General features: G+C 42.3%; 2 protein-coding genes across 2 annotated transcripts in view; both read right to left on the bottom strand.

Moving 5' to 3' along the window:
• Window positions 1-17,942, bottom strand: part of CDC123 (cell division cycle 123) — a 535,395-nt gene that overhangs the window by 81,285 nt on the left and 436,168 nt on the right. The gene's annotated exons all lie outside the window — the stretch shown is intronic.
• The window catches only part of DHTKD1 (dehydrogenase E1 and transketolase domain containing 1), a 31,839-nt gene continuing 15,190 nt past the window's right edge, over window positions 1,294-17,942 (bottom strand). The window contains exons 8-17 of the mRNA XM_063134240.1: window positions 17,579-17,891; window positions 15,420-15,504; window positions 13,426-13,565; window positions 12,100-12,250; window positions 10,297-10,403; window positions 8,265-8,429; window positions 6,706-6,788; window positions 4,835-5,004; window positions 4,093-4,178; window positions 1,294-2,992 (exon numbers count right to left, since the gene is read on the bottom strand). Of these exons, the coding sequence (XP_062990310.1) occupies window positions 2,891-2,992; window positions 4,093-4,178; window positions 4,835-5,004; window positions 6,706-6,788; window positions 8,265-8,429; window positions 10,297-10,403; window positions 12,100-12,250; window positions 13,426-13,565; window positions 15,420-15,504; window positions 17,579-17,891 (1,402 nt within the window). The 3' untranslated portion in view covers window positions 1,294-2,890. The remainder of the gene's footprint in view (window positions 2,993-4,092; window positions 4,179-4,834; window positions 5,005-6,705; window positions 6,789-8,264; window positions 8,430-10,296; window positions 10,404-12,099; window positions 12,251-13,425; window positions 13,566-15,419; window positions 15,505-17,578; window positions 17,892-17,942) is intronic.

The following is a 17,942-nucleotide window of genomic DNA, read 5'->3' as shown; positions in this document are numbered from 1 at the left end:
TGTTTTCCAGCTGATGAATAAACCCCATAAAATCTGAGTTGGAATCATAGAACATAATGGGAAGGAAGTACAGAGCCACACTTTCCAGGTATGTTGTGTCTGAATGGGTTTCATGAAACAGCTAACAGTCCCTTATCATTCTTTTTAGCCACACACACCTTCACTGCCATTTTTGTTGCTCCTTATTGCTTTTAACTATCTGTATACCAAGATTTTTCTACACTCCTACGTTTGTCTTCATTCTTTTCTCTCCATTGCACATTGATACATGATGATTTTGTTATTCACTAAATGTTATTCCTTTACCACACAAAAAAATATATATCTGTTGGAATAAAAGTGCCTTTCTTGTCTCACAAGCACTTTCCACTTTGGGTTCTCAAGTTATTTTCTATATTGGGTCACCTCCATAAGTCAATATAGGTCTATCAACTTGCACAGACCATCGATTTTTCTGAATTTCATTCTTAATATTATAGAGACACTAGGGTTTTTTATGTAATCATACTGTGATCTCTACAGAAAAGCAGTAGTGAAAAGCCTTGTTGCAAGATAAAAATTGTATTCACTTTTTTAAAAGGAGGTTTAGGGCAGGGGGAGTGGGAGCACATATTTTTAGAAGAAAAAATAAATTAAAATTGAAATGCTGGAGCATTGTTACAAGAATGGTCAGTTTTGCTTCCTTCTCCCTTTTGAAGGACTGTATAAGCACTCAGCTGCTAAACTGGACAAATGCTCATCGTTCACTGAACTTAACCCCCACAGCCACATAATACTTCAAACATATTTGTGAAACTTCATTCGACATGGAAGTGGTGGGAGTTTTTCCCCCAGCACCTGTGATGCAATGGGCACTATCCAATTAGCAGGCACCTTGTACAGTTGTACAAAGATTTACATGTGTTCATTAAACAGGAAAGTTCCATTTCCCATCACATTCATTATAGCTACTATGGCTCAATGAGAATCTGATGTGGTCATTGGTTGATTTAATATGACATCAGCTCAGATGATCACCTAGAAATAATACTCTGGCGTACTTTCACATCACTTCAGAATTGTAACTTTGATCCAGAGGTTCCTGATGTTCTCATCAGATAGACAAGAGCATAAGCACGGCAAAATAGCACTTTGAAGGCTTCAGCTATGTACCTAAGGGGCTCTCTCCATCAGCTTCAACAAATCAGTATCCCTTTTATGGCTGATCAATTATTTTATACAAGCATTCGCCATCATAAGCTATTTAGCAGAAATAAGCCCTAAAAGCACAGTTCAACATAAAGATACATGACCACATCTTTACAATGTCTTTATTTAGTTTCAGATATACTTTTTCAGTACATTCTACCCCTGCAAATCACACAGCATCCAGTGCAAATCCTTTAATTATTTATACTACGTTTTATTGTCATAAATTCTTTAGAGGTAACCCCCCTTGTTCTTCCTTTTGTGAACTAGATTTCATTGCATGTTGTTAATATAATAACCAACTTCAGAATCAATGGCTGAGCACATCAGAGTCTGCTGTGGCTTCATATAGCTTAAACATGAAGCCAGAGTAGGGTAGGTTTTCAGGTATACATTGCCAATTTGAAAAGGAACATTGTGGAAAGCATGCCTAAGGACACCTTTATACGAATTTGGTAATTGCCTGGGGGGTGGAATACAGGTACCTGATCATAGGCAACACTCTGAACCTTTTGATAAGACAGGGAGGCAGGAAACTTAGAAATGCATTAGGGTGAAATATTACAAAATGACATCTCTTGTGTTATTATTGTTGGCACATGAACAGACTGCAAAAGGAATTTCACAGCTCATGAAAGGCCTGGTTGGTGAATATGGAGAATGCAATGAAAACATTTAAAGGCTAACTGAAGAACTGCTTAAAATGGGGGGGGGGGAGATAACCTGACAACATTCAATATTCACAGAATGCAGAGTAGCAATTTCCCCCCACAAGGCTTCTTTCCATCTGCCTCCATTGACATATTGGTGTGAAAAAAAATCATCTGTTTTAAAGAAAATGGTTGAGATTTTCCATTGACAAACATTCCTTAAGATCCAAAGCCTAGTTCACACAAATGGCAGGTGAGATGGTGAAGCTATTCCTGGACTGTATCACTGCTGAATACGGAAGGGAGAGTACATGACTCAATTCTGCTCCCAATAAAACGAATACCCAACACAAAGAACCACAGATGTTACTGAGTGTATGTTAATTTTGTGCAAGCACAGTTTTTTTTCCCATAGAGGAAAATTCAACAAAGTGCTTCCCTCATCCATGGTCTGAAGTGGTACAGCACAGGAACAGAATTCCCCCCTCCCCCTCCTATCTCCCAAGGTTTAAATTTAGTGATTTAAAAAACCCTTTAAGAGTTGCGTGAAGAGAAAAACATTTTTTAAAACAAATCAGTTCAACATAATAGTGTATTTTATTCCAACCATCCCTAAAAGTTTCCTTGAACACAAAGTGAAGCATTTCATTTTCCTACCTGATTCAGCAGGGTTTTTTGTGTATTTTATTGTTTTTGCTAATAGAAAATACAAAATGTTGCAGGTTTTGCAATTAATGCAATATGCACAAAAGTCGGAGATCTTTCTCAGATTCAATTTTATAAAGGTATTTTAAGTTTCATACCGAAATCACATTTACATGTGAGCAAATTTCTATGGGCATGATCTAGATAAAATTAAGTGCCTTTAAGTCACATAAATTTCCATAGCAGATTTAAGCACTGAAAGGAATGGGGCTTAAACTCCACTTCAACTTCGACTGGATTGGGCCCCAAAATTTTAAGCAGCATACCTCACAAGCAAGCTCAGGTTCATAGCCTTCTTGCTTGCTAGGCCTTATTTTAACTCTAAGAAATGACAAAATACGTAGGTCTCAAGCAAACGTTTTTGTGAGGAGGTCTTCCTGTTGTTTTTGGTGTAACGTTCCAATTCCCACGGCAGGTGCTGGTAAGGCTGGTCTACTTACAAGATGGAGCTGCAATTAAGTTAGAAGGAGAACTTTACAAACTGGACATTTTTCTTCCTCTCTCAAAACCCTAGATGGACCCTTGGTCTGATCCAGCATGACACTTCTTATGTTCTTATGGTCCTTACATGATCAGGATTAAAGTTATTGATCCCATTCATTTCAATGGGTCTACTCCAAGTAAGACTGATGTTGGATTTTACTCATTGAGCTAATCATCAGGTGGCAATCCTGCACACAACCTGCTTAAATCCTATTGTAGCACATCAATGGAACAATATGCAGTCCAATCATAAATAGTCCCACTATGTTCAGTGGGTCATACTTTTTAGCAGTTGTGTTTAGGGTTGCAATCTTAAAGAGCCAAACAGCGTGTAACGTTGCAGTCTTCTGCATTATTCTGCATTCTGTACTCAAAAGAAGTACAGGATCTAGGAGTCTACATTATATTACTGGGATGTAGCTATTTGCTTTCTATTCTAGGACTCTGATCTTGGGTTCAGCATATGTCTAAGGAGGCACAATACCATAAGACACCCCACCGCCTCTTCTCAAACTCAGCTCTTCCAGCCTGTCCCATGTCGCACGGCAGTAAATACTCCAGAATGAACTGGTGGCATAGTTCCACCTCTTTAAGAATTAGAGCTCTCTTTTAAAGTAACAGAAACTGCCCCAAGTCTTCCATTTGCTTTCGACAAGAACAACTTGGATGTGTTTTACAGCCCAGTCCTATGCAGGTGTCCTCGGAAAGTTCTACTGTGGTCATTGGGGCTTCACCCCCAAGCAAGTAGCCACAGGGCTGTTGTCTTAAGTCCCTCGATATCTGAGCCTTAGCATTGTCTATAGATAATAAAATGTGATAAAATGTGTATGTTAACATGAACCTATTTTTATTTATTTATTTGTTTGTTTCTTACAGCTATGTACCACCTTCTTTCCATTAACAGGAACCCATCCCGACACTGACCAGATGCAAACCTGCTTATCTTTAGACCATTATGGTAGCAGGGATGGTAAAAATGAAAAATAAACAATCCGATCCTGTATATAAGCTCAATTGACTGCTACTTGACTGCCAATTTCAACGGACGCTGGTTATTATTTTTTACCTTACAGGCCAGCTGCTTCTCAAATCTTGGGGACACAAACGTCCAGGGCCCCATGTTCTGTGGCTCCTCCTGACTCCAAATAAATGCTGCACAAGAAAAGAGAAGAAGAGATGCCTTGTTTTAAGATGAATCCATGGATTCTGGTCAATCTTTAGCCTTTATTTTGGCTCCTGTTATTCTCTGCAGCATATTTCTCAATCCCCAACATCCAGAACCTCTCCCCCTCCTGTAAGTTCTAAAGGAAAAGAGTGGCACAGGCACAGAGTCCAAAAAAGCCCGGTGGTTTTATATTGGTCGCTTGCTCTTTTTGTTTCCTTCAGAGAGTTCACTGCCTCTTCTTAAGCATGGGGCAGAAATCTCCCCTCCCCACAAAAAACAACCACCCTTGTTACTCTTCAGTGTTTGCCTTTATTATTTTCATTGTGATCCCAGGGAACGTCTGAAGCTGTGGCCCAGAAGTCACAGTTTAGGAATCAAAGGCTCTAAAAGAAGTTTATGACTTCTTTGGTGAACGTGTGTACTAAGGTGTACAAAAAGCTAACTAAACAGGTGCAAAACCCTTAGAGCAGGAGTGGGGGATCTGTGGCTCTCCAAATGTTGCTGGACTCCCAACTCCTATAAGCCCCAGCTGTCATGGCCAATGGTCAGGGATGATGGGAGTTGGAGTCCAACAACATCTTTGAAAGATGTCCCGCCCTAGAGGTTTTAGCCAAGTCTTTTTAAAGTGCTAGAGCCCACCAACCTTTGGCATTAGTGAATTTGTTGATCTCCCGCTGCAGAGCTTCTAGTGGGAAAGGACACAGTTCTTCTAATCTGATAATTGCCGTATTCTGCTTCTTTTCGTCAAGCGCCTCCCGGTGTTTCGCCAGAGCATAGTAATGTTTCCCAGAACAGAGAACTACTCTGCTGACACTGCAGGGCGGAAAGATTGGAATAAGTTCCAGCATGCTGAGCCAGAGACAATGGCATTAATACATTCAAAAGGTTTAACTGCTCAGGAAACACAACTCCTAAAAATGCATTTAATTTTACATAAATGGTTTCTTCCCCCGTTCCCACCCCCCGCCTCTCTCCTGTGTAGCTGACTGATCAGCTAAGTTTGGATTCAAAAGAAAGCCAGCATGGTATAGTGGCTACAGCCTGGAATGACACACTCTCTCAATCAAATCTACCTCACAGCTTTGCTGTGTGATTAAAACATTGCTCTAAGTCTGCCTTCCCAGCCACATTGCTCTGAAGAGGATACAAATGTAACAGGCACAAACAAATAAATCTATAGGCCCAATCCACCCCAAGGACTCCATGCATGAAGGGCAGGTCTCTGTCTACTTGCACAGTATGTTTTACTCAGACTACCACGTCATTACTCCACACTCTAAATCAGGCGTGCATAACCTATGGGATGCATGTGGCTCTCAGCTGCTTCTAGTGTGGCCCACAGAGCCATGAGTTTCAGGGAAAACTCTGCTCTTACCTCCAATTTCTTCTGAGAGATGGGAGATAAGGGAACTGTTTCCCTTGCTAGTGCTAGCTAGGAAATGCCTTTACACAAATGCCTTTACACAACCATTATCAAGGGTGTTTCCCCCCCCCCCCCAATGAGGGAAGTCAGCTATTTTTCTTGATTGTGTTACAGAAGCCCTGAGTAACTGCAATTCCGCTATACTACAGTGCCACTTGGTGGTTGTGTAATGGAATGTATAGAAAGACAGAGGAAGACACACACACACACGGGAAAAACATGTGTAAAGGGGCTAATCTTAATCATAAGAAGAATCCGGAAGCAGAAGTCTGGGTAAAGGTGTGGGTTAAAAGCCTCATATAGAAAAGCTCTGAGATTGTGAATGGGTGTGTGAGTATATGTACCGTATTTCTTCGATTCTAAGACGCACTTTTTCCCCTAAATAAACAGCTCTAAAAATGGAGTGCGTCTTAGAATCGATGGCGTCTTACGGTAAGAGGAAAAGAGGAAGCTCCTGCAGCAGCCTCGAGCCATGCGAGCGAGGAGGAGCTGGGAGGGTAAGCGCCTGGTTTTTTGTTAGTCAAATTGATTCGTAAGACCCATCGATTTCCATGGGACTTACTCGCGTGTCGTCGTCCCCTGGTGCACAGACAAGTAAAGAGCGGGACTGGAGAGTAAAGCGTTTTAGCTCCTTAATCGCGTCTTCTCCTCTCTCTCCCCGCCCGAAAATATTGTTTACTCTTTGTTTCAACGCCCCCCCTTCTTCCCACGCAAACAGTGGTTTCTTCTCTCACAGAGGGAAAAAACATAAGGACACAACCATTAGAAGAAAGTGCGGGGGGGGGGGAGGAGGTTGGCTGGGCGGTGAGGGAAGTATTTCTTCAATTCCAAGATGCCCTTTTTTCCCAAATAAACATCTCTAAAAATGGGGTGCGTCTTAGAATCGAAGAAATATGGCATATGCAGGCATGTGGACCCCAGCAGACATACCATCAGCCCGCTGAAAAGGTTGTACACCCCTGCTCTAAATCTATGATTTTTGCTCAAACTTAATTTTCTCTCTCCCTTATGAGTCATCAGGCTGGCTGCCTGCCTGCTAGATTTATATGCTATTTAGAATGCTGAATACTAAAAACATAGGTCCAAGTTACTTTTTAGGATCCACCGTTGAATCGCCAATGACTGGTCTGAACATTGTGCCTGGGGCCATTTCTTGTAAACTTGACACAGCGGCCTACAGAATGGATGTGGAAAAATTAAATGTATTTATAGTAAATATATTTCAAGAGCTAACTATTTAAATTAGTAGTTATTTAGCTCCTTCAATTTATGAGGCAAGCTGAGAAAAACTTAAAAACAACTATGGAAATGGTGGCTAATAAAATTGTTCTATTACTATGATAGCTGATATTTTTTGATAAATATTTATTCATATTCACAAACCCAACAAAATGCTATCATGGGGGGTGGGGAATGCTCCCAAATTAAACTTCAGCCATACTTTTAACTATGAAAAGTAATTTTACATTTTGTCATATTACTTTAGCTCATTTGGGGAGCAATTTGGGATAGGATAGAGAAGGAGGAACAAGCTAAGCGCTTTTGAGCCTTCTTCTGGTCCTGTAGTCAGCTTTGGCAAGAAGAACAAACAAGGAGATGAAATTTAGCAATGTAGTTTTGTGATCAATGCCTGTATCCTAAATCCAGCATTTCCCAACTTGATAGACTCCAGATGTGATAGACTACAACTCCCAGCATCCCCCAGCCAGCATGCTGAGATTTGTAGTCTGACACATGCTATGAGTTGTAGTTCAACACATCTGGAGGGTACCAGGTTGGGGAATTCTGTCCTAAGCCTACCTATGTAAAAGGTAGTCCATTCGTCTTTCACATAATGTGTATCTAAAGGAAGACTAAATTTAAAAGCCTGAACATAAACTAGCTTTCTCTAAGCCAGTCAGTAAGCATTTACTATTTTTGGCCAGTAGCCATGGCAAATTATTCTCAGCAATGTAATAGGGATGTGTGTGTATCTATGCACACACACACATGCATAAACACATGAAAAAAGTAATGCCTGTTTTAGTAAAAGTACGGCATAAACTCTATCTATATATTATTGCAAGTACACTGGCTTCTATCAATGCTGTTCTGGTGACACACAGATGAAGGAATCCTATCAGCAATGCCAATGACATGGTTAGCTCCCATGTCAGTATTCACATCCAGGCAACCTTTGCGTGGGAATAAACCACGTCACTGGCCTCACCTACACAGTTCCTTCACCCATATGACTATTGCATTAGCTTTGCTGAGAAACCAGCTGTTTCTGGCATTCCTTCTCCCTAAAATGTACTCTAGCAGTAGCCATTCCTTTAGGCTACCCGAACCTTTTCTAATCCAGCTGTACATGATAAGAACTGTCACTTTAAAAACTGGTTTGCATTTTTCCTCTTCCCTCCCCATGCCTTTTTCCTTTTGTGACATGTCTCTTTGACTGATTGATCTGTAAGCCACTTTGGGGAGCCTTTTTGGTTGAAGAGCAAAATAAAAATGCTTTAAATAAATAAAAAAATAAGTTACTGGAACTATACAAGAAGAAGTGACAGGTAAGAGGCTCCGAAACAGCTCAGCTAACATGCATACGTTTAAGAATACAAGGAATCAAACCAAATCAGTGGCAACCAAAGCAGGAAGTCTTTTTACGCACAGGCAATCTGAGCAGGGTTTTGGGAGAAGCGATGATTAGTGGTTTCCGGAAGTTTCGGACCATCTGTCTACGGAGCAGGTGGAAATACTGCGCTGGGGTTGTGGGGTGTACAACAGACATATTAATGTGATCGCCATCAACACCCTCCTCTGAGCTATCGGAAATCTGTGAAGCAAACAAACAAAAATGTGAAAGAAACTGTAAACTGAGCCAATACCCCACACTCTCAATACAAGTAGAGAAGGTCCTAAAAGTGTCACGATGCTCAAGGAATATAGGAATTTTTAGAATGCAGAAGTTTGAGGTATTCTAAAATAGGCCAAGATATGGATTCTTATGAAGATATTTTAAACGCGAGACAAGATCTCATCCTTGTTTTTATCCATGCCTGCAGAGATTCATCTCTTTTGTTTAAGCATTAAAAGACGGATCCTATTCAGTGTCAGCTTCCTGGTGATATTACATCAGTGCCGGAAGAGAAGCCAAACTGTGGCACAGGTATCCCAAGTGGCCCAAGGAGCAGGGTCTCCGGGCTAAAGCATAGTCAGCCCGGGAGTACCACCTGGGTCTTGTCACACTGCACTGCTCACTCCCTGCTCGTTGGATTAGAAGACTAGAGGGAAAACCATACAGGGGCACAAGAATGCTCCATATATACTAGCATGTAATATTTTCTGCAGCTGAAACTCTCCCCACGGCCTGAGTTCGATCCCAGCAGAAGCTGGTTTCAGGCAGCCGGCTCGGGTCGACTCAGCCTTCCATCCTCCCGAGGTCAGCAAAATGAGTACCCAGATAGCTGGGGGAAAGGTAATAACGGCCGGGGAAGGCAACGGCAAACCACCCCGCTATAAGGCCTGCCAAGAAAACGTCAGCGAAAGCTGGCATCCCTCCAAGTGTCAGTAATGACTCAGTGCTTGCACGAGATGTTCCTTTCTTTTTTTCCTTAGCCCACTGAAATAAAGCTGAAGTGGGGGAAATGTAAAAGTCAGGGATTTCAGCAGAATAACGATTATGTATGTAAGTATGGCCCACAGTACTCTGTTAGCATAAGTAGCAAAGAATATATATATATTTACAGATGCTTTTTCAAAGTAAGTTGCCACTTACCAAATAAAAAAGGAATTTATATTTATTTATTTATTGTATTTATATACCGCCCCATAGCCGAAGCTCTCTGGGCAGTTTATACTACCTTTTCTGATAGATGTTGGTGAGATGTATGCCCTACTTATGATTTCCTTCATATATGCTGGAGATGTGCTGTCCTGAAATTAACAGATTAAGTACAATCTCAGATAAATGTATTAAGCTCCCTCCAGTGGTGGCTCTAATCCTAGATGGCAAAAGCAAATTTATTCTCCAAGTTCGCCACAAAAATGGCACCATCCCTGCACAAAAGGGAGGTGTCAGCAGGTTTCAGGGAACCCCAAGGTTTGTAAGCAAAAGAATAGGACTAAATGGGGAGGAATCCAATAACAGCCCAAATGAAACCGAGCATGCTCAATAGGCAGCATTGAATGCTGGCTGATTATTGGGGTAGTCAACAGAAAACTGGAATGAAGAATCCTGGAAGGGGACATGGTAGCCTCACTGGAACCCTGAAAAGGAGCATACCACACTGCAACATTTTGTTGCAGCTCCTACATATAGTACTTCCAATCCTCTTTAGATCGTAATTCTATGCAAGTTCAGACAGGGAGGGGAAGTCCTACAACTTCCAGCATGGCTGGCTGGGGAATAGTTGTAGGACTTTTTTTCTGTCTACATGTGCATGATTGCTCCCTTATTTTGTTTTAGCATGTAATGATGCAGTTAAGACCATACTTGGGCCCATTTCCAGACTTCTCTCTGACATCAACCAATGATGATTCTTTCCCAATCAAAGTGGCTTTGGTTGAACAGTATGACAAAGGCAACTTGAGCATGGACAAACGTCCCCACCAAGAATGTACTACAGCGTGCAGGAGGATAGCCTCTCTGGCCTGCTCCGCCATGATACAGCCTCCTCCGAGAGCATGGCATGTCTGGCTACCTGCAAGAAACGCTCAATGCGGCAAGAAGAATGCTCCGGTCCTGCCCCATCGTAGCCATGCGGAAGAAGTATTACTATTCCACTCTGCAAAAGCCATTTTGCTTCCCCTGGAGGAAAGTAGAGAAGGGGGTTGGGGGAGAAAGAGAGACTGCATCATTTGAGATGCCAAAATGACACATTAAGTCAACCTGTAGCCGAATATTGTGACAATTCTATCATTTAGGGCAAGCCATTTCGAGTTTGTCTCGCCCCTCAGACACCTGATGTGATCGGTTGCTGGGGGGAAACCCATGTGTGAGAACCGAGATAGCTAGAATCTGGAAAAATACCAAAGGACTTTCACTCTGGAGATATCTGGATAGAATATGGTCAGTCACATTGGCCGGGCAACTAATCAGTCGTTTCTGTACGGCTAGAGGAGAAGTAAAGGAGGATAGTTTTGTAGCAACTTAACATTTTGTTTAGAACTGAATACAGAAGATGGGCCTCCAATTAATCAATTGAATTTTTGGCATAGTAGATTCTAGTTTGGTATAGGAATAGGCAAATTAACATACAATTAACAATAGATATAATATTCTAATGGCGGGCTTTTTCCGCTGTGGCACCCCGGCTGTGGAATGAGCTCCCCAGAGAGGTCCGCCTGGCACCTACACTGTACTCCTTTCATCGCCAGCTGAAGACCTTTTCATTCTCTCAGTATTTTAACACTTAATTTTAACTTAAATTTAAATTTTACTGTTCTAACTCTGTATTTTAATCTTATATCAATTTTTGCTGCGTGGTTTTATTCTGATTGTGCTTTTTATACTGTATTTCGTATTTGTATTTTTAACCTGTTGGTTGTTTTATTATGGTTTTAATTTTTGTGAACCGCCCAGAGAGCTTCGGCTATTGGGCGGTATAAAAATGTAATAATTAAATAAATAAATAAATATAACATATACGTGTGACTGAAAATAAAATAAAAAGGAAAGGGAGAAAAAAAACATGTAATGTACTTCAAACAATAAGCTTTTACTAACATTCAGTGAAACATTTCTTGCCCCCTGCAAACATGTACATATTTATTCAAGAACTGTGTGCTGCTACTGCTTCAGAAAGGCCTTTCAAAAACACAACAATATTGGATTTCATCAGATTTGATGTCCCTTTCTCTTGCGCACACACGGTTGGCCATTGTTATGCTTTCGCACAGCATGCGAGCTGATATCTACTTTTACTGTGACCAAGGTCACACAAGGGTGTCTGTCATGTGAAGGCTGCAGCATTAAGCGATGGTTTGCACGTGTGAAATTGCCACAGAGCTGACACACCACAGAACGTTTTTTTTAGTCACTGCCTGATACCACTTCAGACACAGTATTTCTCCATGTAAATCGTTCACACATTCAACTGCTGATCACAGAGTGATCAGTCACCTATACAAGCCTATGAATGTCTACTCAGAAGTAAGTCTCACTGAGTTCAATGAGGTTTACCATCTAGGGTAGCCTCCTCTAACCTTGTACCCTCCAGATGTGTTGCACTGTAACTCCCATACCTCCTAGCCAACATGGCCAGTTGAGATACTTCTATTTTGCATATTTTGTGCTGTGATTTGGTGTAATCGACCAAGTGTGGGGAGGGAACGAGGAGGGATATAGAATAAGTATTGATGTGTACAGTTTTATGTTTAATTTTTATTCTTGATTTTTGAGTTCAATATATTTAATAAAATATTTTTTAAAAAAAATCACAAAAAAAGAAAGGAAGAAAAAGAAGTCAATGTATTTCTATTAGACACAGGCATTTGAATCTCACCTCCAGAGATAAATGTATCCAATATTATCTGAGCTCCGTTAAAGAAATCACCAAACTGAGCCTCCCAAATGGGCAACAAGCCAGGGCTTTCTATACTCATTCCATATTCAAAGCCAAGCACGGCTTCTTCTGAGAGGGGACTGTTGCTCACCTAAGAGAGAGAGAGAGAGAGAGAGAGAGAGAGAGAGAGAATGTGAGAACTTGCCAGTAAAATAACACTTTTTCAGGACGTTTGCATTCCAAAAAAAACAATTACTTTTAAAAACAAAATTGCATGAGAGGAAAAGGTTGCTTTTTCAAAAAATTACTACAGAAGTAGACTCAGACTGCAATCCTCTATACATTTACTTGGAAGTAAGTTTTGTTGAACTCAATAGGATTTAAATCTGGGTATATAAGATTGTGCTCTCAGATTTTTTAAAAAAAATATAGTGTAGGATACAATCCCAAGCTACGACATTGGGTGAATCCTGACACGTTACTGAGAACTGTGGACCCTTTTTTTTAAAAGAGGCTTTTAAGCCTTATGAATTGCAAGTTGTATTGCAAAAGTATGAACACCAGATTACACCAGCATGACACAGGGCCTTTTCAGACAACACGTTAAGACTTGGTTAGGCAGCTAATCCTTTTGCAGCAAATGGTTAGTGAGCGTGTTTAAATTATGGTTATTTATTATTCATTTATTACATTTATATACCGCCTTAATTTCCTCCAAGGAATTCAAGGCGGCATACACAATCCTCCACTCCATTTTATCCTCACAACAACAACCCTGTGAGGTAGGTTGGGCTGAGAGTCTGTGACTGGCCTAAAGTCACCCAGTGAGCTTCCATGGCTAAGCGGGAACTAGAACTTGGATCTTCCGACTCCCAGTCAAACACTCTAACCACTACACCATGCTGGCTCTCTGGTTATGCAGCCACCATGGTTAGGAATGGTTCATACAACATGCTAAATCATGGTTCATATGACTCTCTAAGCCGTAACGTTTAGCTCAAAATGCTTAACCACCGTAGCTTAGGCCACAGCTAGACCTAAGGTTTATCCTGGAATCATCCAGGGTTCACCCCTGCCTGAGCATTGGATCCCCTGTGTGTCACCTAGGTGAACAGGTTTGACCCCTGGAAGATCCAGGGATAAACCTTAGGTCTAGCTATGGCCTTAGTCTGTCGTCTGAACACGATCAAAAACTATCAGCACAAATGTATGCATGTCTACTCGTAACAAGTCCTATTGAGTTCAGTGGGGCCTACTCTAAAGTAAGTATGTATAGGACTGAAATGTAACAGAGGCATGGTATCATAGTTCAAAATTCAACTTTACCTCAAGAAAGCCTTTCTGATCTCGAGACATGTGATTCAAAGGGATGTAGGTTTCACCAGTCTCCTGGCAAACCAACATTGCGTGCCGCTGGCTGAAGGTTCCTCTGCCGACATCTTGCCCGCTCAGACGAATATTAAAACCTTTGTATAAAGTGAAGAAAAGGAGTCACGACATAACCTTACAGACCAGATGTTGAACCTTTCTCGGCCCGAGGGCCAAATTCAATTTCAGAGAAGCTTGGGTATGGGGGGGAGGGGGAGGGACACATTCCAGGGGTGAGTAATGCCAAAAGCAAAATGGAGAGCGGCCAAATATGGCGCAGATTTTAGCTCAAAGCTCTTACTGCCAGTCGCTAAGCCTGAGGGGAGGCATGTCAACCTTTTAGAATGGAGGGGAAACTGCACAAAGCCAGGAAACCACCAATTGGTGCTTGGGGGTGCTCAGCAGGACTGTCTTTGGCTCACAGGCCTGAAGTTAAACATCCATACAACAGATCAAGAAACACTCTCAAAGGCACTCTCTTCAAATACACACCGGCCCCGTTTTATTTTGGGTTCTGAATAAAAGTCAGTGGCCCCGTTCAGACAACAGGCTAAACCATGCTGCTTAACCACAAAACGGTTAACGGAATGTATTAATTAAGGGGGGAAATAAAATTTCCCCCCTTCTTGCTGAAACAGTTCTTCATCCATTTTTTCCCCTAGCACTGACTATTCCTAAATATCACTTCTGGATGCATTCTATTGACTACTTTGGGGACAGTTTTCTTACAAAACAGATATTCTTGTGCTAGTTATCTGGAGCCAAGCTAACCTGTTCCCTCAACTTCAAATGGCTGGGAGGCAGTAAAGTTCTGAACTCAGGCTGGGAAGATTTCAGTCCAGACCTCCAGGCAACTCACTGGATCGCTTTGGGCAACTCACAATCCCCTCAATCTAACTTACTTTATAGAAATGTTGCGATGATCATACAAAATAAATGTCATGCACTCCATCCAGAACTCCTTGGAGAAAGCGCAAGATACAAATAGGATAAACCATTTTGTGATTAAGCAGCATGGTTTAGCGTGTTGTCTGAACGGGGCCCATGTGTTACCGTGCAGTGCAGGTGTAGTGAATTCTCACCCACTCTACAAACCATGGCTTGCAGTAGGGCAAGAGAAACCACTGATGCTGTGTTGTTTCCCTCACTGATTGCCTGATCATCTTCAGAGACTATTATAGCAATTGCAATCCATGCAGGGTGCCCAAGCACCTAGTCAAGGAGTGGTGTTTCAAGTACTTGGTAGGCCACAATCCGGGACTGGTGGGTTACCTTTTAGCTTGCTGGGTTACCTGTTGTGAAAGCTTGCCATAATCTGTATGAAAAGCATACTGAACTGCCTCAGATTGGATGAGCTGGATATCAAATCATTTATTAACATCATCTGAATCAGAAACCAGAACCCAACCCACATTTGTAATGGTGCAATTGACTTCCTGGAATCAAGCACCGCAACGACCTAGATACCATTTCATCAACAGAAATGGGTTGAACAGAATCTTAAGCACATGTGTGCAACCTGTGGTCCGTGAGCGGCATGCATCCCTTCGCTGCTATTGGTGGCTGCTACCTGTGGAACACCCTCCCACACACACCCGATTCCTGCAGCCCAGCTGATCAGCCATCCACTGGGCTGCAGGGAACAAATCGCTCTTTCCCTGCTGCTAGTCGCAGGAAATAGTGATCTTTATCAGAAACACAGGAGGAGAGGGGAGATATTCAAGCCTGCCCCCCACTCAACTATCATGATCAGTGGGGATGTGAAGCTTTAAACTCGCCCCCCCTCCCTGCAGCCCCCCTGCGATCCCTGCAACCAGGGAGAATGTTGCCATTAGCAGCAGGGAAACAGCAATCTTGATCAGGATCAAGGGAGAGAGTGGGGTGAGCTTTTGCTTTCCCTCCACTCAACAATCCCTGCAGGCAAGATCACCGTCTCCTTGCTAAAGGCTTACCTTGACAGAGTAGAGAACCAAAAGCTAACGCCTCAGCTGTGGCCCAGTCTAACTTTACTCCTTCCTCTATTTTCAGCATTCTTGACTGCACATCCGAGACAAAACAAAAACGCATAAAAATCACAATTTTGTTACCTCAGCGTTTGGAAGTTCTACTCTGTTTTTCCCTAGCTTCAAGATCTTGGATACAGTCATACAGAGCCAGCATGGCGTAGGGGCTAGAGTGCTGGACTAGGACTGGAAATTCTCCTTAGCCATGAAGCTCACTTGATGACCTTGGGCCAGTCACTCACCCTCTCTCTCGCCCTAACCTTTTGTGGGGATAAAATTGGGAAACCACATGCCCCATCCTGAGCTTTTTAGAGGAAGCCTGGCATAAAAAAGTAATCAAATATAATATTTGTTATGCGTTGTCCTTGCATACCGAGAGGGCTAGAAATACGGGTTTTGAATAATGGATTTTTAAAATCATTTTAATGCACCTATATTTTATTACTTAGTTTCAATTTTGTTTAATTGCCTTTTATCTTTCTTTTCACTCAGGAAGCTTCGAGTATGTCAACTGGGGTACCCAGGCAGGCTCCTATCTAGGCTCTACCACTGAGCCATGGGTCCTCCCTTATAATTATAAGTAAACAGTCATTTGATCATTCCTTCTATGTCGCAAATGTTTTATAATTTCCACTTCGCAGGACATTATCTCCCAACGACTGTAAAACCATAAACATAAATTAAATATATAATTCAATAAACGATCACACATTAAAAGAAAGAAAAGACCCTATTATATATTCTACTTCAACTTTTTATGGCCTTTGGTTGCTTTGTAAGCTATAGAAGCAACTTTATTTATAATGTCCGTATTTCTACTAGCCAGTTAACACTTCAGTCTTTTATTAACCGATTAATAACCCCTTCCAAAAAGTAAACATTTAGGAAGCTATTTAGTTCTTCATGTATCACACAAAGGCACCTATATTGATGTTTTGGTAATACGCAAATGCATTTAAATGTAGCCTTCCCCAACCCAGTGCCTTTCAGTCATGTTGGACTACAACTCCCATCAACCCCAGCCAGCATACTCATTGCTCATGATGTCTGAGGCTAATGGGAGCTGTAGTCAGCACATTCAGAGGGTGCCCAGTGGGGGCAGGCTAAAATTAGCCCAACCTTGCCAAACACGTGCTCATGGCCAATAAACTCAGACTGAATCCTGGCAAGATGGAAGCCCTGTGGGTGAGTGGTTCCCAAGTCCGGGAGACAGGCTCATTGCCTGTTCTGGATGGGGTTGCGCTGCCTCTGAAAGAACAGGTTCGTAGTTTGGGGGTAGTCTTAGACCCATTTCTGTCGTTGGAGGCTCAAGTAGCCACCATGGCTCGGAGTGCCTTTTACCATCTTCGGTTGGTTCACCAACTACGGCCTCTCCTGGACAGGGATAGCTTGGCCATGGTGGTACAGGCATTGGTAACCTCAAGATTGGATTACTGCAACGTGCTCTATGTGGGGCTGCCCTTGAAGCTGCTCCGGAAGCTGGAGCTAGTGCAGAATGCTGCAGCTCGGCTGTTGTCTGGAGCTGCCCCTTTCCAGCATGTAACTCCTCTGCTGAGGGAACTGCACTGGCTGCCTATTCGCTACCGGGCCAGGTTTAAGGCTCTTGTACTTGTGTACAAAGCCCTAAACAACTTGGGACCAGGATACCTGAGAGAGCGCCTTCTCCCTTACCAACCTGCCCGGTCACTGAGGTCATCCGAGGGCCTGCTCCTGATGGTTCCACCTAGATCCATCCTCCGATTGGAATCCACCAGGGGAAGAGCCTTCAGCGTGGTGGTGCCCCTCCTGTGGAATTCCCTGCCTCTGGAGGTCAGGCAGGCGCCAACCTTGTACTCCTTTCGGCGCCTCCTGAAAACATCTTTATTCCAAGAAGCCTTTCCTTAATATGCAGCCTTGAATCTCTGTTTTTGCTTCTTTTAAATTTTTGTTTTTATTATATTTTTATTTTCATTTTATCTTGTACACCGCTCCGAAATTTTTCAAGGGGAGCGGTATATAAATATTCTAAATAAATAAATAAATAAATAAATAAGGTTTGAGCTCTGAAGTAGGTGCTTTCAGTTATTGCAATACCATACTGGTTAGCGTTGAATCTCAGTGACTCGCACCTGGGCATGTGTCTTCAGTATTTGGCCGTGCAGCTGCATTTCCTCTGGCACGTCCACAGACTTGGCCCCAACAAACTGAAGGAGTGGAACCGGCATGCCAGTGTCCCATGTGGTGATCCTTGCCAACGGCTCCACCATGTTACTCCAATGAGCCTGAAGATTGGTGGAAGGAGGGGTGTACAAAGTCATGTTGGCCAGACGCTCATTCAGCTTGGAGTAATAGGCCGTCTTTATCTCAGACACTTCTTCCTCCGTTATGAGTCCCTGGGCTACCAGACACTCTGTGTAATTGTCTGGAATACTCTTACGGGACCTGTCAGGGGAAACAAGCTATTAAAATACATGAAGTTGCCTCCTGCAATGC

Source organism: Elgaria multicarinata, chromosome 9 (genome assembly GCF_023053635.1).
Source record: "Elgaria multicarinata webbii isolate HBS135686 ecotype San Diego chromosome 9, rElgMul1.1.pri, whole genome shotgun sequence".
NCBI lineage: Eukaryota > Metazoa > Chordata > Lepidosauria > Squamata > Anguidae > Elgaria > Elgaria multicarinata.
Note: the sequence above shows the minus strand (reverse complement) of the source record. Positions and strands in the feature narration are given on the sequence as shown.